Source organism: Salmo salar, chromosome ssa13 (genome assembly GCF_905237065.1).
Source record: "Salmo salar chromosome ssa13, Ssal_v3.1, whole genome shotgun sequence".
In the NCBI taxonomy this organism is placed as follows: Eukaryota; Metazoa; Chordata; class Actinopteri; order Salmoniformes; family Salmonidae; genus Salmo; species Salmo salar.
In genome coordinates, this window is record NC_059454.1 from 100,483,857 (window position 1) to 100,509,708 (window position 25,852).

Consider the following 25,852-nt stretch of genomic DNA (forward strand, 5'->3'; position numbering starts at 1 on the left):
ACGTTAATCTGTACAAACAATAGTACGCAAGTATATGTTTGGAAGAAAAATGGGGAGCCTTGCAAGCCGAAGAACACCATCCCAACCGTGAAGCACTGGGGGTGGCAGCATCATGTTGTGGGGGTGCTTTGCTGCAGGAGGGACTGGTGCACTTTACAAAATAGATGGCATCATGAGGAAAGAAAATTATGTGGATATATTGAAGCAACATCTCAAGACATCAGTCAGGATGTTAAAGCTTGGTCACAAATGGGTCTTCCAAATGGACAATGACCCCAAGCATACTTCAAAAGTTGTGACAAAATGGCTTAAGGACAGCAAAGTCAAGGTATTGGAGTGGCCATCACAAAGCCCTTACCTCCATCCTATAGAAAATTTGTGGGCAGAACTGAAAAAGCGTGTGCGAGCAAGGAGGCCTACAAACCTGACTCAGTTTCACCAGCTCTGTCAGGAGGAATTGGCCAAAATTCACCCAACTTATTGTGGGAAGCTTGTGGAAGGCTACCCGAAACATTTGACCCAAGTTAAACAATTTAAAGGCAATGCTACCAAATACTAATTGAGTGTATGTGAACTTCTGACCCACTGGGAATGTGATGAAAGAAATAAAAGCTGAAATAAATCATTCTTTCTACTATTATTCTGACATTTCACATTCTTAAAATAAAGTGGTGATCCTAACTGACCTAAAACAGGAAGTTTTACTACGATTAAAAGTCAGCAATTGTGAAAAACTGAGTTTAAATGTATTTGGTTAAGGTGTATGTAAACTTCCGACTTCAACTGTATGTGAAAATGGCACGTTTCTATGTTTTGTAGTAAAAACTGTAGAGGAAGATAAGTGTTTCCAATGACATCATCAACCAATTAGTAGACGATTAGTGGGCAATGCCTACTCATAATTGGTTAAAATCACACCATGCACACTGATGATGTCATTGGAAACACTTAACTTCCTCTATATTTTTTTTACTACAAAACATAGAAATGTGCAATTTTAACATGTGCTGGAGACGATGGAATATACATTTTAAATGTCCCTTTAATACATTGTGATCAGCAGCCTTCTGTAAAGGATATGAGCCTCAGATGAGGATAGATTGTGTGCCTTATCTTCTACATGCTGAGAAAACCGTCAGTTGGTTGTTTTGAGTTATCCATCATTTTCAGGCAGCTGAGGTAAAACACTCAAATTCACAGAGAGAAAAAAAACTCACATTTATTAGGATGATTTTTTTATTACACCTTTTTTTGGAAAGGTGTAACTTTCAATCTGTACTGGTGAAAATATTGAAATGTGATTTATTTGGTGTGATTTGAATTTCCAATGCTCATGTGCAAGTATACATTACAATCTATTGTTATGGACATTTCAATCATTTGAAGCTCCAAATTGTAGTTGTCTAAAATCATGATTTACTACTGTAACACCCTTGTGAGACTTTTGAAATTGACATAACTCTTTTAAATGTTGAACAATCACATGGTGTATGAGACAGGGAGGTCTGCAGTGTATAAACAGATAGTCTTCCTCCAGTGGTTAAGGACTGAAAGACCGATACATGTCACATTACATGTAATACCTTTTTAAACAGCTGTTTTGTCAGCAATTTAGTGTTTATGTCTGTGCAGGATCCATGTCCGAGAGTTTGTGTCTTCTACAGTGGTCCAGCCTGTGTGCTTCACTTCTATGGGTTGAAATGGAGATGTGGTACACTGACAGTTAGCGGACTGGGGATATGATATGTATAGACTGTGGCTGGCCAGCCTGACTGGCAGGGTAGAGGGAGGTTGTGTGAAACTGGAACTTTGTGTCTTGGCTGTGGACTGGAGTCAGTGAGGAATAGGATCCTGTGTTTACGAAGGGACTAAAGGAGACAAGACTTCAATGTTCTTGTATTTATTGAGACAATAGTCTGTAAGCACTTTTTTTCTCCGAAAATGTCAAAATGGTATTGTTTTATAAAAAATGAAACAAAGGTTTATTTGTTTGACTGTGTTTTGTGTACTAAATGCAATAAAATTGACTTTAAAATGTGAAATTTGTATTTTTTTAAATTATTCTGTTGGACCACAACAATTTGATGCAAGAAGCACTTTAACCTCCTTATCCCAAACAATCACTAAAGGACGCACGTACACACACACACAGCGGAGCCAATTTAAGAATAGATCTTGAAATATGAAATCCGTGGTAAAACCTAAGTGTGTCTGCACATGCTACGCTATATGCATCATGCATTGTACATTTTTATAGGCCTCAGAGTTATTCTGGTGTGTTTGAATTTTCCTTAAGCCTGGGTTTGCCTGGTCGTGTGTGTGTGCGTGCGAGTGTGCCCGGCGCGGGAAGCAATCACAGGCCGTTGGCTGTGCTAGTGAGCACTTCATGGGTCAGTGTGTGCAGTAATAACTACTCTCCTCTCCTTCTTTTCTCCACCGCTCTGCTGCTGATTCCTCCCGCGAGCCCAGCGGAGCGCCATCACAGACAGGAAGTCACTGTCAGGCTGCATCATGAGATTGATCCCCTATTCTGGGTTCTGTTTCAAAGGGCAGCTCTCGCTGAGGCAGACATAACGTCTCAGAATATATGCTTGTCTGTCTGTACAAAAACACGCAAAAATTCACTATAGAAATATGCCCCCCCAAAATACAGCATTATAGTACAAAATACAATTACCGGAGCCAAAGCCTTATACGGAGATTTCATTCCATATTTCTATACTTGAATGCATGTTCGATTTTCGGGGTTTAGAATTTTGGTGTGTTTTTGTAGACAGACAGACAAGATATATCTCAATATAAGACTACAACTGGAACAAAGCCTATAGCAACTGTATATTATGCTGGTGGATATATTGCACGTATAACAGGAAGTCATCTCTCATGTTGATTTGCATCCATTAGGCTGCTACCTGCAGAGTCTTTCAGGACACTTGAGAGAACAATCTGACACTGATTACACTGGCAGCACAAACATTTTAGCACCATGCAGAGAATTAAAAGGACAAACATTACACGTAAACAAATGGCTTTACAAGTTAAAAATCCCAAATGTTTTTCCCCCCTCATTCTGCATTAAAATGTTTGAAGCATTCGCATCTTTTTCGATCTAGACTTTATCATATTTCATTTCAGTATAGGCTGGCTACATTACATGCGCTTCGCTGTGTTTTTGTGCATCTGAAATAAACCTATCGATGTTTTTTATGCATCTGTTAAAATCATATATTTATAATAATAACGAAAATGTGGAATATTCCATATTTCACAAAATATGATTCACATGTAGCCTATACACACCCACAGTTAAACATTCCATAAATTAGCTGCCTTTAAAATCAGCAGCTTCTCAGGCCCCTCAACTCAATGTCCAGTTGTGAAATTCAGCCTAGTTGTCAGGTGAATGTCCAACGACCTCATCCCAGCTCTTCCGACAAGTGGACACAATCCACTCCCGTTCATAGTCATCTGCAGGAAAATAAATAGATTTTCAGAATAATCAAGTAAGACAATGAAGGTCAGAATAAAGCAACAACTTTTTAAAAACACGTTTTAAAACAATTATTCTAACTGAAAGGGTATAAAGAAATTACTTATTCTAATAGTTCATTAAATAAAATTGTAATGTGATCGAGGAAGACGAAAAAAAGACACTGGACTGGATGCATATAATTATATCAGAGCTTTTGAAATGGACACATTCAACTCAATAACCATTTACATCTCAGTGAAAAATCAGGGTAACAATTAGGAGAAAATACCTTCTTAGTGGTACTTCAACCACCAATAAATCACCCCAAAAAATGAACGACAATTTTAACAAGGATGACTCGACTACCAAAACTGCGGATAATAGTGTTTTTCATAGTTAAAACTGAAATGACTTAATAATTGCAGAGCAAGAGGTAGCTTCTCTGCTGGGACTGAATCGGAGCGTCGCAGCTGCACACACTTGAGAGCTCATCTGGGGGAACAGTGTGCGCTGGGCCCATTGTTGGGCACAGGTCTGAAGCTGTAGCCTGATTGTTTGTAATTGCCTGCGATAGCCGCAGCCACTCCAAGTCGCCTCTCTCGCCACTCTACCTGGCGCGCGCGTTCAGAAATACAAATCACGGTCTGCTCCATGCACCACGGTAACAGCATGCGAGAAACAGCCTATCCACCCTTTATGTCGCGTTGTGTTGCCTCCCCCTTCTCAACAAACGGAGGTCAGCGTCAAGAAGGTCATTTCATCACTATTTTAAACCAATTAATACCACTGCACCGGTTTCTGCCTGTTGCGAGGTCGTATAGAACTACAATTAGACCTTCCGTTTCTCCGAGCACGTATGGTAATGAGACAGAATTCACACATTTTCATATTCTGTAATTTCCCCTGGATTGTGATCGTTCACAGTGTTTAAAAGTCACTCCTACTTTAATACAATTCTATTTGAGGGCACAGGTGGCCACCATGGTTCGGAAGCAATCTGAAATAAAATGTAAATTGTGAACACTTAACATACACTTCATGTGTTTTTAAAATGTTACTGTGGACGTCTTATTTAAACCCTGCAATAAAGCCTTCTATAATGAGCGTTTAGGGGCGTTTAGGGACATTCATTTGGAATGTATTAATTCTTAATTCTTGGAGAAAAATTATTTAGCCTACACACTTTAGTTTTTTAGAAGAAAATAAAATCCTAAATGTGTTCTGAAAAATATTATCAACCAGATCCAAATAATTGTAGGATGCATGGTTGTATTGTTAGATTCATTTATCTACACATGGCTGTCATGAAATAAAATATGATAAAAGTAAAACAAACTGATTGGGAACACTGTACACCAGCTGTAGGCTCTACTGCCTGTTACAAAGAACTTGTTGAATAGACACCGGCTGGAATGCACTTTTAACCAATCAGCATTCAGGATTAGACCCACCCGTTGTATAATGCATATCAATTAGCACATCATAAACATGACATTGTTGCTACAAATATTGTCTTGTTGGTGAATCACTTTTCTCTTACTGACTCTGCCTTTCCCTCTAGCCCCCCAGGACGGTTTGCTGCTGGCCATTAACTGGATATCAACTAATTCCCTAAACTCTCTCACAAAAAGGCTCCGACTCACCCAGGAGCAGTGGTGTACATGGTGCTGGGGAAACGATAATGGCTCCTTGTTAAAACATGTTTATCTTAAATCCTTAAAATACACTCCAAGGGAAAAGTGTTTCCTGCCAACTAATGCAGAAGCAACACTTTAAAGTGTTAAATTAAGTTAATGGCTGTCAGATCACCTTGACCAATAGACTTAACATGACTTAATGCTGCCAGTGGGTTACTTGGGCTAATGCTGGAGTATGGTTGACATTGGAGTTGTCATGATTCTGGGGGAGTCTATTTGTTGAAATGTAAATAATTATTGATTCATGTACTGCATTGTTGAGTGACCTGGCACATAAGCATTAAGCTGTACCTTTTATACCTGCTGTAAACTGTGTATGTGATGAATACATTTGTTTCAATTACGATTGTAGAAAAGAAGGTTTCAGGAAAGAACAATGCGATATTATAGTAAACATGAACACGATGACCTGAACCCAGTGATATTACAGTAAATATGAAGACACTGACCTGAACCCAGTGCTATTACAGTAAATATGAAGACACTGACCTGAACCCAGTGATATTACAGTAAATATGAAGACACTGACCTGAACCCAGTGCTATTACAGTAAATATGAACACGATGACCTGAACCCAGTGATATTACAGTAAATATGAACACGATGACCTGAACCCAGTGCTATTACAGTAAATATGAACACGATGACCTGAACCCAGTGATATTACAGTAAATATGAACACGATGACCTGAACCCATTGATATTACAGTAAATATGAACACGATGACCTGAACCCATTGATATTACAGTAAATATGAAGACACTGACCTGAACCCAGTGATATTACAGTAAATATGAACACGATGACCTGAACCCAGTGCTATTACAGTAAATATGAACACGATGACCTGATCCCAGTGCTATTACAGTAAATATGAACACGATGACCTGAACCCAGTGCTATTACAGTAAATATGAACACGATGACCTGAACCCAGTGATATTACAGTAAATATGAACACGATGACCTGAACCCATTGATATTACAGTAAATATGAACACGATGACCTGAACCCATTGATATTACAGTAAATATGAAGACACTGACCTGAACCCAGTGATATTACAGTAAATATGAACACGATGACCTGAACCCAGTGCTATTACAGTAAATATGAACACGATGACCTGATCCCAGTGCTATTACAGTAAATATGAACACGATGACCTGAACCCAGTGCTATTACAGTAAATATGAACACGATGACCTGAACCCAGTGATATTACAGTAAATATGAACACGATGACCTGAACCCAGTGATATTACAGTAAATATGAACACGATGACCTGAACCCAGTGATATTACGGTAAATATGAACACGATGACCTGAACCCAGTGATATTACAGTAAATATGAACACGATGACCTGAACCCAGTGCTATTACAGTAAATATGAACACGATGACCTGAACCCAGTGATATTACAGTAAATATGAACACGATGACCTGAACCCAGTGCTATTACAGTAAATATGAACACGATGACCTGAACCCAGTGATATTACAGTAAATATGAACACGATGACCTGAACCCAGTGATATTACAGTAAATATGAAGACACTGACCTGAACCCAGTGATATTACAGTAAATATGAAGACACTGACCTGAACCCAGTGATATTACAGTAAATATGAAGACACTGACCTGAACCCAGTGATATTACAGTAAATATGAAGACACTGACCTGAACCCAGTGATATTACAGTAAATATGAAGACACTGACCTGAACCCAGTGATATTACAGTAAATATGAAGACACTGACCTGAACCCAGTGATATTACAGTAAACATGAACACGCTGATTGTATCTGTTTGAAAAGGCTTCAGCTTGTCTGCGTCCCAAATGGCACAAGCCCCCCATTAGGCTCCAGTCAAAAGTAGTGCACTATATAGTGAATAGGGGTGCCATTTTGGGAACACACCTCGACTCACAACCAAGTGGCCGTAGCTCAAACCAGCGCTGTTTTCCTTGGCAGAGGGAGGCTTTGAATGTCAAACCTTACGACTTTCAAAAGAAGTTATTCCAGAAACAGGAAACTGCAACAAACAATGTGGCAATAGGGTTCCTGACCACTTGTAGGGCTCCTGCTCGATGCCAGGGCGAACAACAGAAAATTACAGACAGACAAATAAATACCAGTGGTGGAAAAAGTACTCAATTGTCATACTTGAGTAAAGGTCAAGATAGCTAAATAGAAAATTACTCAAGTAAAAGGGTAGTCAACCAGTAAAATACTACTTGAGTAAAAGTCTAAAAGTATTTGGTTTTAAATATACTTAAGTATCAAAAGTAAATGTAAAATTGCTAAAACATACTTAAGTATTGAAAGTAAAAGTATAAATCATTTCAAATGCTCTATATTAAACAAACCAGACGGTACCATTTTATTTATGGATAGCCAGGGGCATACTCCAACACACAATTTACAAACAAAGCATTTGTGTTACGTGAGATCAGAGGCAATTGAGATGACCAGGGATGTTCTCTTTTTAAATGAGTGAATTGGACCATTTTCCTGCTAGCCATGCAAAACGTAATGAGTACTTTTGGGTGTCAGGGAAAATGTGTGGATTATAAAGTACATTATTTTCTTTAGGGATGTAGAAAAAGTTGTCAAAAATATAAATAGTAAAGTAAAGTACATCAGTTGATCAGGCAGCATGTGGCGTTGGTTGGCAGGAAGGTGGTGGAAGTAAGACACACCTTACTTCCACCCGCGCCACTACTCCCCTCCCCCGACTGGACCGACCTCAGAGGGGTTGGGTCTAGTCCAGATGACCCGTTTCACCTCACCTCTCCTCAGCTGGGCTGCTGCTGTGAAGACTCAGAGATTCTTCCTCAGGGCTTCTTCCTTCCATCTGCTTTTGTGCTTCTTTTCATGTCTTGGCCCAAAGCCTGGGCATTTCCCTGACCCTTCCTGCCTGGCCCAGCATCGCTCTGGTCTGAGGGCCCTGCTCCGCTCCCCCATCCCCCCGCACACATCCCTTCTTCTGTCCTCTTCCACAGTGGTGACTGCACTCTTTCCTCTCCTCCTCAAAACACATGGTCCCCACAGGGAGAGCAGTTCCTCTCAATGTCCAGTTAGTGCCGGGACCCTCTGCTCTTCTCCTTCCTGGATGGAAGCCATTGGCATTAAATTCTGTCTTCACACCCATTTTGACAGACATACCTTCAACCTCTCAGAGATGAACATAGATCAGAGGACACAGTGTGACGAGGCCCAATGATCCTTCTTGTGCGTGCGGTTCCTCACACACACACACACACACACACACACACACACACACACACACACACACACACACACACACACACACACACACACACACACACACACACACACACACACACACACACACACACACACACACACACACACACACAGTCTATTGAAAGCTTATATGCATATTTCATTTAAAATTCTTCACTATATTAGTTCCTAGGTAAGGGCTAACAGAAATAGAGCATCAAGGGTATGATAATGGATCTGAGAGGTATATTAAAGCAATAAATATACAGCCAATATACCACGGTTAAGTGCTGTTCTTAGGCACGACGCAATGTGGAAAAGGAATGTCTTTCCACAAACCCCTGAGGTGCCTTATTGCTATTATAAACTGGTTACCAACATAATTACAACAGTAAAAATACATGTTTTGCCATACCCATGGTATGCTTTCAGACAATCAGCATTCAGGGCTCGAACCACCCAGTTTATAAGGGTGGTTTTGAATGGCTGACATTTCATCCCTGATAGTAGCTGTAATACACAAGGCCGTCTGCGGTATATTGCTAAATCAATCAAAGGTTTCCTGTAGAAAAATGCCCTACCAATACGCAGTACAAACAGCAGACACCAAATTAATCTGAATCCAATGATTGGAACAACTCTATTTTACAGCTCCTCCTCTTTTCTCCTTCAACACTACCTTCCTCCCCTTCGTTTCATTGGTCAATACCAGAACTGTTATGAAGGAAAAAATCTGAACATATTTCTTATTGCACATGTTCAGGACATCTGTTCAGGATATGCATCTCTTTGTCTGTTTTTGTCTGTCTGTTGTCTAAATACATAAATGAGATTTGCATGCTCCGGATCAAGCAGTGATTAATATGAGGACACTCATCTGTATCATGTTGCGTATAGTTACTCTAGACAGGGTTTACCAAACTATAGTCTGGCTAGTAAATCATACACCACTGCCTGCCTGTCATGGTCTGGCTGGAACCACTAGTAAATCCTACACCACTGCCTGCCTGTCATGGTCTGGCTGGAACCACTAGTAAATCCTAAACCACTGCCTGCCTGTCATGGTCTGGCTGGAACCACTAGTAAATCCTACACCACTGCCTGCCTGTCATGGTCTGGCTGGAACCACTAGTAAATCCTAAACCACTGCCTGCCTGTCATGGTCTGGCTGGAACCACTAGTAAATCCTACACCACTGCCTGCCTGTCATGGTCTGGCTGGAACCACTAGTAAATCATACACCACTGCCTGCCTGTCATGGTCTGGCTGGAACCACTAGTAAATCCTACACCACTGCCTGCCTGTCATGGTCTGGCTGGAACCACTAGTAAATCCTAAACCACTGCCTGCCTGTCATGGTCTGGCTGGAACCACTAGTAAATCCTAAACCACTGCCTGCCTGTCATGGTCTGGCTGGAACCACTAGTAAATCCTAAACCACTGCCTGCCTGTCATGGTCTGGCTGGAACCACTAGTAAATCCTACACCACTGCCTGCCTGTCATGGTCTGGCTGGAACCACTAGTAAATCTGGGACCACTAGTAAATCCTAAACCACTGCCTGCCTGTCATGGTCTGGCTGGAACCACTAGTAAATCCTAAACCACTGCCTGCCTGTCATGGTCTGGCTGGAACCACTAGTAAATCCTACACCACTGCCTGCCTGTCATGGTCTGGCTGGAACCACTAGTAAATCCTAAACCACTGCCTGCCTGTCATGGTCTGGCTGGAACCACTAGTAAATCCTAAACCACTGCCTGCCTGTCATGGTCTGGCTGGAACCACTAGTAAATCCTAAACCACTGCCTGCCTGTCATGGTCTGGCTGGAACCACTAGTAAATCCTAAACCACTGCCTGCCTGTCATGGTCTGGCTGGAACCACTAGTAAATCCTAAACCACTGCCTGCCTGTCATGGTCTGGCTGGAACCACTAGTAAATCCTAAACCACTGCCTGCCTGTCATGGTCTGGCTGGAACCACTAGTAAATCCTAAACCACTGCTTGCCTGTCATGGTCTGGCTGGAACCACTAGTAAATCCTACACCACTGCCTGCCTGTCATGGTCTGGCTGGAACCACTAGTAAATCCTACACCACTGCCTGCCTGTCATGGTCTGGCTGGAACCACTAGTAAATCATACACCACTGCCTGCCTGTCATGGTCTGGCTGGAACCACTAGTAAATCCTACACCACTGCCTGCCTGTCATGGTCTGGCTGGAACCACTAGTAAATCCTACACCACTGCCTGCCTGTCATGGTCTGGCTGGAACCACTAGTAAATCCTAAACCACTGCCTGCCTGTCATGGTCTGGCTGGAACCACTAGTAAATCCTAAACCACTGCCTGCCTGTCATGGTCTGGCTGGAACCACTAGTAAATCCTAAACCACTGCCTGCCTGTCATGGTCTGGCTGGAACCACTAGTAAATCCTACACCACTGCCTGCCTGTCATGGTCTGGCTGGAACCACTAGTAAATCCTACACCACTGCCTGCCTGTCATGGTCTGGCTGGAACCACTAGTAAATCCTAAACCACTGCCTGCCTGTCATGGTCTGGCTGGAACCACTAGTAAATCCTACACCACTGCCTGCCTGTCATGGTCTGGCTGGAACCACTAGTAAATCCTACACCACTGCCTGCCTGTCATGGTCTGGCTGGAACCACTAGTAAATCCTACACCACTGCCTGCCTGTCATGGTCTGGCTGGAACCACTAGTAAATCCTACACCACTGCCTGCCTGTCATGGTCTGGCTGGAACCACTAGTAAATCCTACACCACTGCCTGCCTGTCATGGTCTGGCTGGAACCACTAGTAAATCCTACACCACTGCCTGCCTGTCATGGTCTGGCTGGAACCACTAGTAAATCCTACACCACTGCCTGCCTGTCATGGTCTGGCTGGAACCACTAGTAAATCCTAAACCACTGCCTGCCTGTCATGGTCTGGCTGGAACCACTAGTAAATCCTAAACCACTGCCTGCCTGTCATGGTCTGGCTGGAACCACTAGTAAATCCTAAACCACTGCCTGCCTGTCATGGTCTGGCTGGAACCACTAGTAAATCCTAAACCACTGCCTGCCTGTCATGGTCTGGCTGGAACCACTAGTAAATCCTAAACCACTGCCTGCCTGTCATGGTCTGGCTGGAACCACTAGTAAATCCTAAACCACTGCCTGCCTGTCATGGTCTGGCTGGAACCACTAGTAAATCTGGGACCACTAGTAAGTCCTAAACCACTGCCTGCCTGTCAGTCAGTGATCATCCACATACACACACCTGTGTTTGTGGCAGTCTGATCAAAGACAATAAGAAATATACACTTTCATATCATATTTAGTATTTTATTTTGTGTATGTGTATATAGTCTAAGCCTATACACTCACGGTTTCCAAATAATACCGGCTTAGCTGCAACCTATGGCAAGAGATTGAATATAGTGTGGCTATTATTTCACAAGACAGACTATGACATCACAGCTGGGCTGTCTCCCATAGATACACCCCCGTCCATCCCATTCACAGAGAGACGATTAGATCCATAACCGTTCGTAATCCATGACATTGTCTGGTGATGCAAAAACTATGAAAAACTGGCACGGCTATTGGAATTCCTATCGCAAAACCTGACAGACCTCGTTGCCTTCAAATCAAAGATCCCACATCGAGCACTCAATGGGTGGAAAAAAATGTGTTTAAAATGTTCCCTTTGAAAACAAAACTAAAATGACTGCAGTGGAGAGGCATGCTTGGCTGAGAGGACTACAGATGATGAGTTATAGGGTAATAAGGCTGCCTCAGCAAAGTATCTGCCTGCAATAATCTTACATTAGAGAATATGGGTAATCTGTTTATAGTATTTTATCAGTTTTTAATATAAAATGTTTCCCAGGTGGCCAGAGGGATAATAATTGCCCTGAACATTATAATAAAGCAGGGGTGCAACTTTCACTGGGGACGAGGCACACAATTGGCTCGTTTTGTACTACATTCCAAAATGGCAATTTTTGTCCCCCCCCCCAGTTTCATAATTGGAATGTGATACAAAACAAGGAAACTGTGTGCTTTAGGACCATGTGGACGCCTCTGAGCGGTCGGGTAGCCTGTTTCGGATGTTTATCCAATTGGATTAAAATATATATAAATAAATAAAAGTTATGTCCCCCCCACTTCTAAAACCAAAGTTGCACCCCTGTGATAAAGGAATGAGGCCCAAAAATATGATAAGTTAAGATAAAAGACAAAGTCAAACTCAGTACTGGAAAATTGGAGGTTACTGCGCACTCTAATGAGCCGGAGGTCAGAAATATATGTGATTCAATACGCCTGGATCTGTTTTCACACTCTGTGTCAAAACCTTGAAGTGAGCTCCAACAGTCTCTGCTCACCTGCGTTCCTCAGGAAGTGATGCTCATAGTCAGTGATAACCCTGGTGTTGGGGTCGTAGAAGCCGTCCCCACAGTCATAGCAGCCATCTGGGATGACACGCGGTGGGTCCAGGTCTGTCAGCTGAGACTCCCCTGCCAGGACAGATAGAGTCAGTGACTGGTCAAGTCTTGAGTCAAACAACAAAAAGCAAGGTGACTAAATTTGACAAAAAAAATACAGATTGTGGTGAAAACCATTGAGATAATATGTTCTATTCCATTGCTATGGTATTGAGGACTGAATAGATTATTATCCTAATACCTTAGGATTTAGTCTGCTTGTAAAAAAAAGGTAGATTTTCATAAAAAAAAGAAGTGCATGTTTTACCTGCAGGTTTGAGTCCATTGCACCTCTCAGTGTAGAACTGTCTGTCATAACCATCACAGAACTCCCAGTCCTTCTCCTGGTACTCCAGCCCATCAGAGAAGGTATACTTTCCCTGCGGATGAAACACTTTGTAGTTTCAGTGATGAAACATTGTAGTATTCTGCAACAAACTGTCTTTATTTAGTCATAAACTTGAAACCTGTATCTAATGGCAAATAAGGGATATTAGGGGGGGGGGGACTTTTCACCACTTCAATTCTGTTTGGATTGGGAATTACATTTCACCACAACATAGACCTAAGTATGCCAATATGGTTGAATAGTCTTTAATCGTGCATCCTTTGTTGAGAGATCTATATTCCATATCCTGTGGAGTTTTTACCATGAAACAAAGAGGTCTGAGTTGGATGGGAGTGAGGTGTGTTTGGTCATGGGCTTGCTAAACCTAGATCATGTCTAATGGACCGCAGTAATCATGATAATAATCGAACTGGTTACTATTATGGCTGAGATACGCATGAATGAACAGTTGACCAAAAAGGAATGTCTTTCCTGTGTGGAACATGCAGAGAGCACATGTTGGAGGAGAAGTATGGAAACGTAATAACTGCGACAATGAATGTGAATGATTGCTAAAGGGGACCAGATGTAATGCCCACTATAACCAATGCGAAACACACACACAGAAAGTATGTTGCACACCTGTTTGGATATCCCCTTCTCCCAAGTTCCTTCATATTTGCTTCCATTTGGAAAATAGAGAACACCTTTTCCATGGAACATGCCATCCTTCATATCCCCAACATATCTTGTCTCTGTGGGGAATTTATACTCTCCTTCTCCCTCCATCCTGAGGAACAGAGCAAAGGACATAGCTAATTCACCAGTGGTGAGATGATAAGAACATTGGACTTTAACTTGTGCCAGAACTGGTGCAAGCTAGCTAGCTACCCACTACTGCTAAAGTAAGCTAGCTAACGTTATGTCACTACACTTTGACACATAGAAGTTTTGCAAACTGGCATATGTCAAAGAATAGTTATTACTTTACCTGCCATTCTTGAAGGCTCCAGTGTAACTGCTACCTGTGAACTCCATATTTGCTATTTTATGAAGTTACAATGAAAAACAGAGGTTAGCTTAGCTAACAGCTGTCTGGTTTCTGCAGCAAGCAGGTTGTTTGACAACGTAGCCATGGAAACGGGAAGCTAGTGCCGTGTCTCTTTTTTTTCTCCAAATTTCACCGCATGAAGTGTATTATGATAAAAGAAGCCTAGCATGTTGTCTCTTGTCTTAGAAAATAATAAGCCCTGTAAACACAATACTTTAATCCAATGTTCCCTCTAAACTGCCGGCGGCTGCGCAGCTCCCCATGGACTGCACCGCAGAAGAAAAACCAGCCAGCACAGATTGAATTTTACTCAACTTTCTTGAGTTTTCCCCATTAGTTAACACTATCAAGTCAACGTTTCCCTTTAATGTGGGAATAGTGATCGAATCAACGCAATATTAGCCACTTTCATCGCAACATACCGAAAGAAACCCAACTATGCAAAACGAACTATATGCAAATAGACCATTTCCATATATGGATTTGTGTCGTTCACTTGGAACTGGACTGTTTTACAGCATGAGTGTCAGGATTATAATGGCTTGTTTTGAAATCAAAGCAAGAGTTGCATGTAGCCAGGTTCATATTCTTTGCTAGTTAGTAAGTTATTAGCCCAGTTAAAACTAATTTGTAGTCAGCATTGTGGGAGTGATTGCTTCCTACAAGAGCACAAACCTTGTACATTTCTAGACATATTTGAAAAGTGAGTCCATTAATTAAGGAGCTTTTTTTTTTGTCTTAAAAGGGCAATGTTGTATTTTGAGAAAGGCTTGAATAAGCTAAAGTAGCCAATAGGCAGAGGGTAGCATAATTTGTCTGGTTCTCTGTAATAATGGTATGGGAATAATAATGAATTTTATAAAGGGATTTCTTGCATCAAACAACAACATTTTCAGTCACCTTGTCTGAAGGACAAGTGCATTAACAGGTTAATGTCAAGCTCTGCGTGTTTTTTCAAAAGTCTCATGGAATGTAAGCCTACATTGAACACCACACATTGGTTGCTACTGTAGGCTGAATGATAGGAACCGCTATTTTTATATTAAAATGTAATGTGAAGCATTTTCTCCATTGTTTTTTATGGTAGGCCACTCTGGTAGGGCTACCTACATTATGATCAAATAGCCACAGTAGCCTAATTGGCCACAGTTAAAACAATACATTAAAGTGGGTACAACCTCAGTGTTCACAGTAAATGTGCCGGAAGTTGCATAGAAATCTCACAAGGTTCAAGTTTGCGCTCAGCAGACCGGAAATGTGCTCAGTGCTTGAGACAATACAAATATTGGCGTACAACAACGTGGGGAGCTCTAGGGGTCTGCCTCCCATCAAGTTGTTGTTGTAAATTAATCATTTTGAAAGTAACCCTCCCAAGTCCTTCATAAAACTTTTAGAATTTCCACCTGTAGCAAGCCAAGTGTTTCTGTTGTCCAATTGACATGGGTAGGTAGGTCAGACCATATCGTTTTTGGTTAGGCTTAGCTAAAATGCTGTACTCCATCTAGCTTCAACTAAAAGCCATCAGTTCCCAGAAACCATCATTGTCACCACACCGGGCCTCCAGCCATACCAATTCAGGCTCGGGCCCTACCTTTTGTGGGGTCAACATTCTAACAGCCTTATAATAAATACATTTAATATATGCTATCTCAAAAAGTATTTGGTTGTGTTTATGAAGGTCTTAACATTAATACGAAAGAAAATGTATTTCAAAGAACACAATAGGATTGTATATATACAGTTTATATATATAGTATATATACAGTGTACTATCTATAGTTATATACAGTTTTTAGCTGGTATTTATACACTTTCAAATTCTACTTACTTTGTGATTGAGTGGCTGACGCATTAAATCTGTTCGGTTTTTTTTTAGGTTGGGAGGGGCACGATCTCCGATCTTGCAGGGGGTCCACAGAAACTGCAGTACACCACTGAATACAAATTGCTATATTTCATGCAAAATCGAGCAATAAAGAGCTGAAATGGCTCGTGTTTTCTTTGTTTCTTTTAAACAGTGAGGATTTCTACACTCTTGTATAAAATGAAGTCATCTAATAAAACAAATGATGAGAGATTTCTGTTTGAAGCCACTGCGCATACATTTCTGAACCTGTCCATTGTAAAATAAACACACTTTAATGCAGGGGTGTCAAACTCATTCCATGGAGGGCCTAGTGTCTGTTGGTTTTTCCTTTCAGTTAAGACCTAGACAACCAGGTGAGGGGAGTTCCTTACTAATTAGTGACATTAATTCATCAATCAAGTACAAGGGAGGAGAGAAATCCTGAAAACACTCGGCCCTCCGTGAAATGATTTTGACAAATGTGCCTTAATGCCAGGGGCGGAAATCCCGGGGGCGACGGGGGACACACGACCCCCCCATCCTGGGAAAAATATGATTTGTCCCCCCCAATATACCACTGAAACATAACTATGTAATTTAAATAATATTAATAATACGCAATGAAAGCAATTGAGCTGATTATAGACACTTAATAGCGCGTTTTTAAGTTTCAAAAGATTGCAACCCCCCCACCCTTTGCCTCACAATGGTTTGATCCACTGCCAGTTCCTTAGCTTGCTAGGTAACAGAGAGGTTGTATCTACTGTCTGAAAGGCACTCAATGCACGTAACTGACGTGAGGTTAATCCAGTCAATCGCGCACACACACTAGCTGAATATGCAGAGCTAGCGCGGAAATATTAACTATTAAGCTAGCTAGTGCCTATTCCATTTATGTGGCGTCGTCAAAAATGGAATCAGCATGCAGATGATGTAAGTTAGTGCTTCAAAGTCCCTGTGATAAGGTTAGCGATAAACTGAAATCCAAACTGAACAGAACTACACTCTCTTCTACCATTGTCTTAAATATATTTAATGGTCTCGTTGCAAAAGCTAAATTGTCGCAAGTGAACTTTTATTTATTTATTTTATTTCACCTTTATTTAACCCGGGTAGCAAAGATTATAGCAAACACCACTGAAACTGAATTGGTGCTCGCTAGCTTTGCAAATTCAGCTATTGATGGAAGCCAGCCAATATGAAACAAACTATTAAAATTACAAAAGGTTGCAGCATATGTTGTGTAAATGGTGAACTCATACAGCTGTCAACTCTTGTCATTTTAATCCGTTTCACATTTGCTAGCTACCTTTTAGATCGAAGCCCAAATAGAATGATTGAAGATGATAGAAGCCTATCTCCTACTGTAAATAACCTACACACTGTGTGTGTGTAGCCAGCCAGCCAGGTAGAAAAATGGCAGAAAAATAAAAGACGGACATCAGAGTATTTTTCAATACACCAAAATGCATAGTAAGAACCCTAGTAGCCTAATATCTCAAAGACTAGTTGATAAAATGTTCATAAGAAAGAAATGAAATTCTAATGGAAATGTTTCACAATGATGTCATTAGGCAGAGCAGGCAACAGATGGCACACAGACAGCAGAGTTGGGGACAGATATGCAGGGACAGACTGGCAGAGACAGGGAGTCTCAGGTAAGTTTGTTTGTCTTTGTTTGGCAACATTATGAAAGGTTCTCAATTTTTTTGACTTGTAAAATAGGAACATAATTGGAAAATGCCATGGATACCCCCACTCTCAACTTAAACTGGTGACTGAACTAAGATTTGTTAAAGGCAATAGTATTGCTGTTGTGATTAGTTGTGTAGTTTTGGGTACCGGTAGTTAGGAGTACGGCAAACACCTTATTTCTTTGGTTCCTCAATATACATTTACCATATTACAATGTAGGCTATGTGTTACAGCACTACTTTTGGGCTCCCCCTCAGGAATTGCTCTTGAGAAAATGTCATGTAATTGTCCCCTCCAAAGTTGATATCAGATTTTCGCCAATGCTTAATGCATACTTTTAAATGATATTTTGTGAACTTAACAAACACAAAATCTTATATATATATATAAAGATTTTCCTTAAAGTATAATTACTAATGTTACGGCCCCCACTACAACAAATACTGTACATACTTAATTAAATACATGTAATTTAAACAATTTATTTGAATACTGTAGGATTTCATTCATTCCTATGGAGGACTGCTCCTAGTGGTCAGAAAGGAAAAACGTTTTTCCACCATTCATTTTTCCCAAAGGGGATTTTAGGAACTCGTAAAATAAGGGCTGTGATTCGTGTAGGCTTACACTGACGTGACGTTTCGATAACCGTGTAAATCTCTCTCAGACAAGGTGACTTTCATCAATATATTTGCCTGTAGTTACCCCCCAAAAATGAAACGCTAGTTAGCTGCTAATGTGGCTATCATACATAACTACAAATGCCATGATGCTCTGGATGAGACTGCGAATCGAGGCAAAGGTAAGAATCTCTGGATTAACTATCTAATGTTAACTAAATTTAGTAATTCAAAAATTGGCTAAATTGACAATTCTGTGAACTGTCTTGGGAAAGTTTTAAATTGACACAGGGCTCTGTTCTTGGCCCACTCCTATTCTCGCTATACACCAAGTCACTTGGCTCTGTCATATCCTCACATGGTCTCTCATATCATTGCTATGCAGATGACACACAATTAATCTTCTCCTTTCCCCCTTCTGACAACCAGGTGGCGAATCGCATCTCTGCATGTCTGGCAGACATATCAGTGTGGATGACGGATCACCACCTCAAGCTGAACCTCGGCAAGACGGAGCTGCTCTTCCTCCCGGGGAAGGACTGCCCGTTCCATGATCTCGCCATCACGGTTGACAACTCCCTTGTGTCCTCCTCCCAGAGTGCTAAGAGCCTTGGCGTGACCCTGGACAACACCCTGTCGTTCTCCACCAACATCAAGGTCGGTGACCCGATCCTGTAGGTTCATGCTCTACAACATTCGCAGAGTACGACCCTGCCTCACACAGGAAGCGGCGCAGGTCCTAATCCAGGCACTTGTCATCTCCCGTCTGGATTATTGCAACTCGCTGTTGGCTGGGCTCCCTGCCTGTGCCATTAAACCCCTACAACTCATCCAGAACGCCGCAGCCCGTCTGGTGTTCAACCTTCCCAAGTTCTCTCACGTCACCCCGCTCCTCCGCTCTCTCCACTGGCTTCCAGTCGAAGCTCGCATCCGCTACAAGACCATGGTGCTTGCCTACGGAGCTGTGAGGGGAACGGCACCTCCGTACCTTCAGGCTCTGATCAGGCCCTACACCCAAACAAGGGCACTCCGTTCATCCACCTCTGGCCTGCTCGCCTCCCTACCTCTGAGGAAGCACAGTTCCCGCTCAGCCCAGTCAAAACTGTTCGCTGCTCTGGCACCCCAATGGTGGAACAAGCTCCTTCACGACGCCAGGACAGCGGAGTCAATCACCACCTTCCGGAGACACCCGAAACCCCACCTCTTCAAGGAATACCTGGGATAGGATAAAGTAATCCTTCTAACCCCCCCCTTAAAAGATTTAGATGCACTATTGTAAAGTGGTTGTTCCACTGGATATTATAGGTGAATGCACCAATTTGTAAGTCGCTCTGGATAAGAGCGTCTGCTAAATGACTAAAATGTAAAATGAGACACAATACCTGTTAGCAAATGAGTCAGCTAAAGATGAGGTGCAGGAGTTTGCAGTGATTTGTAGTCTTGCATGATGTCTACTTTTATGCTAACTAGCATTTTCAAATCTGAGCGTAAATAGAACAAAATATATTGATAAAAATCACCTTGTCATAGAGATTTACATGGTTATCAAAACATCACGCCAGGGTAAGCTTACACAAAACACAGCTCTTATTTTAAGTGTTTCTAAAATCCCTGATGGTGAAAAAATTATTGGAACCGTTAGGTTTTATACCCACAAAACCTAGCGGTTCCAATCGTTTTTTCACCATTCATTTTTTTGTTCTAGGTATTATGACACGTACACTGTGGGGCTCTATATGGCAGCTTCAAAGCCTCTCATTAGCCAACACACAGCATCAGCAAAGCAGGGTTTATATAAACTCAGCAAAAAAAGAAACATCCCTTTATGGAACATTTCTGGGATCTATATATATATATTTTTTAATGTTTCACACATTTCTGGAATTTATACAATTGTAGAAGCTAAAAAATAAAATAAAATCCCACAGCATTTGCATTTATGAATATACAATTTGGCCAAGTGAATAAATTACATTTTATTTTTATGGAATTACTGCATTCAGGTTAGCACCAGCCTGGGCTGGGTTGCATTGCCTGCTGGGTAGGCTCTCTGTGCAAGGTTACGAGCAGCTAAAAACTGTCTTCCTTCAAGTCGAAACGGTCTGCTAGTTTTTAATTAAACTGCCTTTGTCATCAACGTGCTAGGCTAGCTAATGCTAAAGCAGCCCATTGGATTCAATGAAAATGTGATACATAGCGTTGGGGAGTAGCTGCCGGAAGTGTTGTGGAATCCAATAGGCTGCTTTAGCATTCACTAGCATAGCATGCTGACGAAAAAGGCAGTTTAATTAAAAACTAAAAGGCCATGGGTGCAATTCTCCAACAGAGCATTCATCTGGGGCGGGGTTAGCGTGTTGGCCCCAGAGAAATAAACATTTTGGTTGATTCACGTATAATGGTCAGCTTATCACTAATAAGGTTTAATGATGCTATTCCCATCCTAGTATCAGGATCACGTATGATACCTTGTTGAATCCTCCGTCCTCGGATCAACAGGTGTCCTCCAGGTCCACGCAGGCGATTGAAACGACTGCCTGCTCCTCCAATTAACCTGTTCAAGGCGACAAAACTAAATGGATTAACGCCACCGGGGTGTTCTATCTCCAATGAAGAAGGAAACCAATCGTAAGACAAACAAGTTAATAACTCAGCGTTTAAATCAGTGTAAATCACAGTATCTTTGGTGTTATTCTTTCGGTTCCTACACGTCATTGAAATGCGTTTCAAACCTGTGGACATGCGCAATGCACTCACTGACCTTCCTTGTGCGGCCTCGTCCTGTAGCTAGACGAGGACCTTGAGTGTGTTGGGGGAATTTATCACATCGTTTTTTCATTTTGATTAATCTGACAGAAACCGGACCATGCCGGGTTCGGTGGAGGTTCCCACTTTTAATGACTTGAATGTTGAGGAGGTAAGAACGAATCGTAACGTTGACAAACAATCTGGTTAGCAATGCTAGCAAAGTTAGCTAGATAAAGCAGCAATCCAATTGGAGCTAGCATAGCAGGCTATTGTTAGCTAGCAAGCTTGTTAAATACTGGCTTTCCAGCAAGGTTACTAGCTTTCGTTTGCTAGGTGTCGTGTTGATTGCAAAGTATTGCATAGGTAGTGATACCGTCAGCTAACGTTACTTGCTGTGATCTGGAAGTAAAAAGTTAAGGTTTGCTAGCAAATGTTCGCTATGTACTATAACTTAGGTAGCGTTTAATTTATGTACAGCAGTCCCTGTTTGGGACAGCTACAGCTGTTATTAAAAAACATGTTGTGATACCGTACAATGCAAGATACCTAGCAAGCTTACTAACTATTATCATGGGAAGTGATTTTATGCGTTCTAGCTAGCTAGCTACTTGGTTTAATTGAATTCCCCTCCCTCAAGTTGTCTCACATCAAAATGTATATTTGGCTAGCTGTCAATCGGTTATGATATTTAGCCTGTCCTTGAGTGCATTTGCAGGGCAACTTCAGTTGGCCTACAACAACAATACAGTTGATGTTTGTGGTGCATCTAAAGACATCGATATAATGTTGTGATTTGTATTCTGAGCAATACGTTTTGAACTAAATAAAATGAGACCTGTAAGAAATAGGAACTTTTGCCCCTCTGATTGCCATTATCAAAAACACTGATGTACTTAAACTGATCTCCCCACTCCAAATACTAGTACACCAGATTTATGCTCTCAAAAAGTAATATTTTATTTCAAAGATAGCATAGCTGACAATGTTCACCTTTGGCTTTTGTCATTATATTCGGCTGTTTAGGGTTTGATATTGAAGTAGGCTATACACTTGTCTATACAGTATGTGTGTCTGTGTTGAGTAGTGTCTGTAGAGTCTCATTCTGGCCTCGCCCCTGTGTAGATCAGTGTGTCATCTGCAGTGCTGAAGGGAGCTGCCCACCACTATGGCTCACAGTGTGACAAGGCCAACAAGGAGTTCATGCTCTGTCGCTGGGAGGAGAAGGACCCTAGGAAGTGTCTGAACGAAGGGAGGAAAGTCAACGAGTGTGCACTTAACTTCTTCAGGTAGGTAATCATAGTGTTGACTGACTATTAAACACCCACATGAAAAATGTTGGTCTGTTTCACATGAGCCACTTTAAGGCTGTTTTAGCATCATTAAGGACCAGTAATAGTTGTGATGATATAAGATCTTAAGCCTGCATGTGTTTTTACAACAGAAATTGAAAAGATGTGAACCCTTGCCAGGACTCTGCTGTATGTTTACTGTATGAAACGGCTGATCCACATCAGCAGCTTTTGCTGAACTGTCTGCCGTTTTGATTCATGGTTTTGTCAACAGTTTTCAGCCGAAAGCCTCAACCTGGGTGTTTTTTGTTATACGGCCTTTACAACAGGGTGAATAGATTAACTTAAAGCATACATGTTCCATTTCACTTCTGTTCTGCAACTGACCAATAAGAGTCAAGAGAGTGGTAGGCTAACTATATGCTGTCTGTCTGTCAGACATGGGATATACAGGTAACTGACAAAATAAAGGAAACACCAACCTAGTGTCTTAATATGGCGTTGGGCCACAACGAGCCAGAACGGCTTTAATGGAACTCTTGGAGGGACGCGACATCATTCTTCCATAACAAATTCCATCATTTGGTGTTTCGTTGATGGTGGTGGAAAAAGTTATCATGCGCCGCTTCTGAATCTTCCATAAGTGTTCAATTGGGTTGATATCTGGTGACTGAGATGGCCATGGCTTCTGGTTTTCATGGGTTGTCTCACTGTGGGGCATGACGGGCGGCTTTGTTTACAGAAGGCCGCTGTGCACTAATAACCCCTATTAATGCCGGACACACAGGCACATACCTCTGCAGTGACTGGTATCTGTCTGTGAATTGGGCTGGGTTTGACATGCAGGCTTGCTCTGTGTAAGGTCCACAAATAAAACCCCACTTCCAAAGCAGGAACAAATAAACAGTTCTGCTCCCAGATGTAAACATAGGCTGAGTGGTAAAAGATGGCATTATTGTAATAGTACAAGGTTTTGTCAAACTTCTAATTACAACTGGTTGTTTATTCTTTTGGAGGTCCTACACCTACCTTGAAGTGGTACCTTGCCCACATTAAAAAGGTCAATAAACATAGGGCTAGCTAGATAGTTAAAAAAAACAAGTTTTATCCAGGATCATAATAGTAGTGTTAATTTGACCATAAGAAAGCCAACTCTTGTCCAGCATGTAGGGAAAGTGCTACATTTAGAACTCACTTCAGTTGCCTGGGTGAAATGGGGGACATTTGTCAACAGCCTATGCTCCTTAAAAGAACCGAGGGCTTAAGTAAGTAAATAGATGCCTGGGGAAGGGATTCTGTCTGAATTGTCACGTTAGTGGCACAGTGGTCTAAGGCGCAGCGTCTCAGTGTCACTACAGACCCTGGTTCGATCCCGGGCTGTATCACAACCGGCCGTGATTGGGAGTCCCATAGGGCAGTGCACAATTCATCCAGCGTCGTCCTGGTTAGGGGAGGGTTTGGCCAGGGTAGGCAGTCATCGTAAAATAAGAATTTGTTCTTAAATGACTTGCCTAGTTAAATAAAGGTTAAATTAAACAACAACAGTTTGCTAATCAGATGATTCCGTGATGTTTCCTCCAGGCAGATAAAGGGGAGCTGTGCTGAGTCCTTCACAGAGTACTGGACCTGCCTGGACTACTCCAACCTGGCAGAGCTGCGTCAGTGCCGCAAACAGCAGCAGGCCTTTGACAGTTGTGTGCAGGACAAGCTGGGCTGGGAGAGACCCAACCTGGGAGAACTGTCCAAGGTGAGGCCCTTTAAACTATTACCAGAAGGAGCTGGGCTGGGAGAGACCCAACCTGGGAGAACTGTCCAAGGTGAGGCCCTTTAAACTATTACCAGAAGGAGCTGGGCTGGGAGAGACCCAACCTGGGAGAACTGTCCAAGGTGAGGCCCTTTAAACTATTACCAGAAGGAGCTGGGCTGGGAGAGACCCAACCTGGGAGAACTGTCCAAGGTGAGGCCCTTTAAACTATTACCAGAAGGAGCTGGGCTGGGAGAGACCCAACCTGGGAGAACTGTCCAAGGTGAGGCCCTTTAAACTATTACCAGAAGGAGCTGGGCTGGGAGAGACCCAACCTGGGAGAACTGTCCAAGGTGAGGCCCTTTAAACTATTACCAGAAGGAGAAGTCTGCTCATTTAGTAGACGCAGAGCGACATAACAGTATTGAGTCCACACATTTTTCATACGTGTTTTTTTTTCACTGGTCCCTCGTGGGATTTGAAGCCACAACCCTGGTGTTATAAGCGCCATGCTCTACCAACTGAGCCACACGGGACCTCTCTGCTACTCCCAGACATCATCTTTCAATAAAGCTTTGGGCAATACTATTAAAAGATCACGATTGGGAACAACAAAACAATGATTGAACATTCTCTATGTATTGGATTGGACCTTCATTTTGTCCAACTCCTGTTATTATGAATGTTCAAAACCCTCTCCCATTCTCTTACCTATACTACCTGCGGGTTGGTTCTCTCCATTTGCCTCTGTCCTCCATCAGCGGTGCAAATGCTAGGTAAACAGTACTCTCTCACATTTAAAAACAGCTTTGTGCCTGTTAACACAGATCTTCATTGAACCAATATGCTTTCTCTTTTACCAGCAAAACCTTCACTTGTGTTCTTAGTACAGGCCTACAAACCAGTCAGCCTGCTCCCCGTCTCCTCTTCTCTGTGGATTTATTTAACATTTCGGCTCATGTGTTTCCCTCCAGGTGACAAAGGTGGACACCTCTCGTCCCCTTCCTGAGAATGCTTACCACTCGAGACCCCGGCCGGAGCCCAACCCTGTGATCGAGGGCCAGCTGCAGCCAGCCAAGCACGGCAGCAGACTCTTCTTCTGGAGCTGGTAAAGGGTAATCTTCCCAGCCTCCGCCCCAATCCTCACCTTAACCATTAGTGGGGGCGGAATGCAAAACTAGGGGCAACTTCACCCTACACCGGAAGGCAGTCCTCCAGAGCCTCTCCCATCATGCCTGCTGTCCAGTACAGCACACACACCATCATCAGACCTGGTTGGACAGGAAGGGACGTCTGTGTGCACCAGCCATCGTCACATCTCCTGTCCCTATGTTGTAGAAATGATAATGAATGAACAAAAACTACTTGTGTTTATTGTTGTGAAATAAATACTAAATATTGAACTTGTTTAGAAATCTCCTGTCTGGTAGTTAGAATGTTACACATGTTCACATGTTTTTGCGTTTGGTTCAAAAGACTCAAGGAAATGCGTTTTCTACAAACTGTAGGAGATCATTGCTTTAAGTTATGATTTTGCAGACAGGAACAGTGTCTGTGTCTCCCACTTGAAATCCTGGAGTGTAGTCATCATCAACTGTATTGTTGGGTTCAGGGTCAGTAC

The 25,852-nt window shown here is 42.1% G+C and overlaps 2 protein-coding genes across 3 annotated transcripts; one reads left to right on the forward strand and one right to left on the reverse strand.

Annotated features, from left to right (window-relative positions):
- Positions 1-1,884: 1,884 nt before the first annotated feature.
- LOC106568383 (MORN repeat-containing protein 5) lies at positions 1,885-21,193 on the reverse strand. 2 transcript variants are annotated; one of them, XM_014138686.2, is made up of 5 exons: positions 20,919-21,193; positions 13,884-14,031; positions 13,182-13,293; positions 12,815-12,946; positions 1,885-3,468 (listed from the first exon to the last, which is right to left on the reverse strand). In XM_014138686.2, exons 2-5 carry the CDS (start codon positions 14,028-14,030, stop codon positions 3,389-3,391), a joined length of 471 nt encoding a protein of 156 aa, XP_013994161.1. In that variant the 5' UTR covers position 14,031; positions 20,919-21,193; the 3' UTR covers positions 1,885-3,388. The 2 variants fall into 2 exon arrangements, with proteins under 2 accessions (XP_013994161.1, XP_013994159.1); XM_014138684.2 differs by lacking the exon at positions 20,919-21,193 and adding an exon at positions 14,233-14,740.
- LOC106568384 (NADH dehydrogenase [ubiquinone] 1 alpha subcomplex subunit 8) lies at positions 21,107-25,634 on the forward strand. Its single transcript, XM_045692522.1, has 4 exons — positions 21,107-21,367; positions 22,321-22,484; positions 24,069-24,234; positions 25,206-25,634. Exons 1-4 carry the CDS (start codon positions 21,317-21,319, stop codon positions 25,341-25,343), a joined length of 519 nt encoding a protein of 172 aa, XP_045548478.1. The 5' UTR covers positions 21,107-21,316; the 3' UTR covers positions 25,344-25,634.
- The last annotated feature ends 218 nt before the right edge of the window (positions 25,635-25,852 follow it).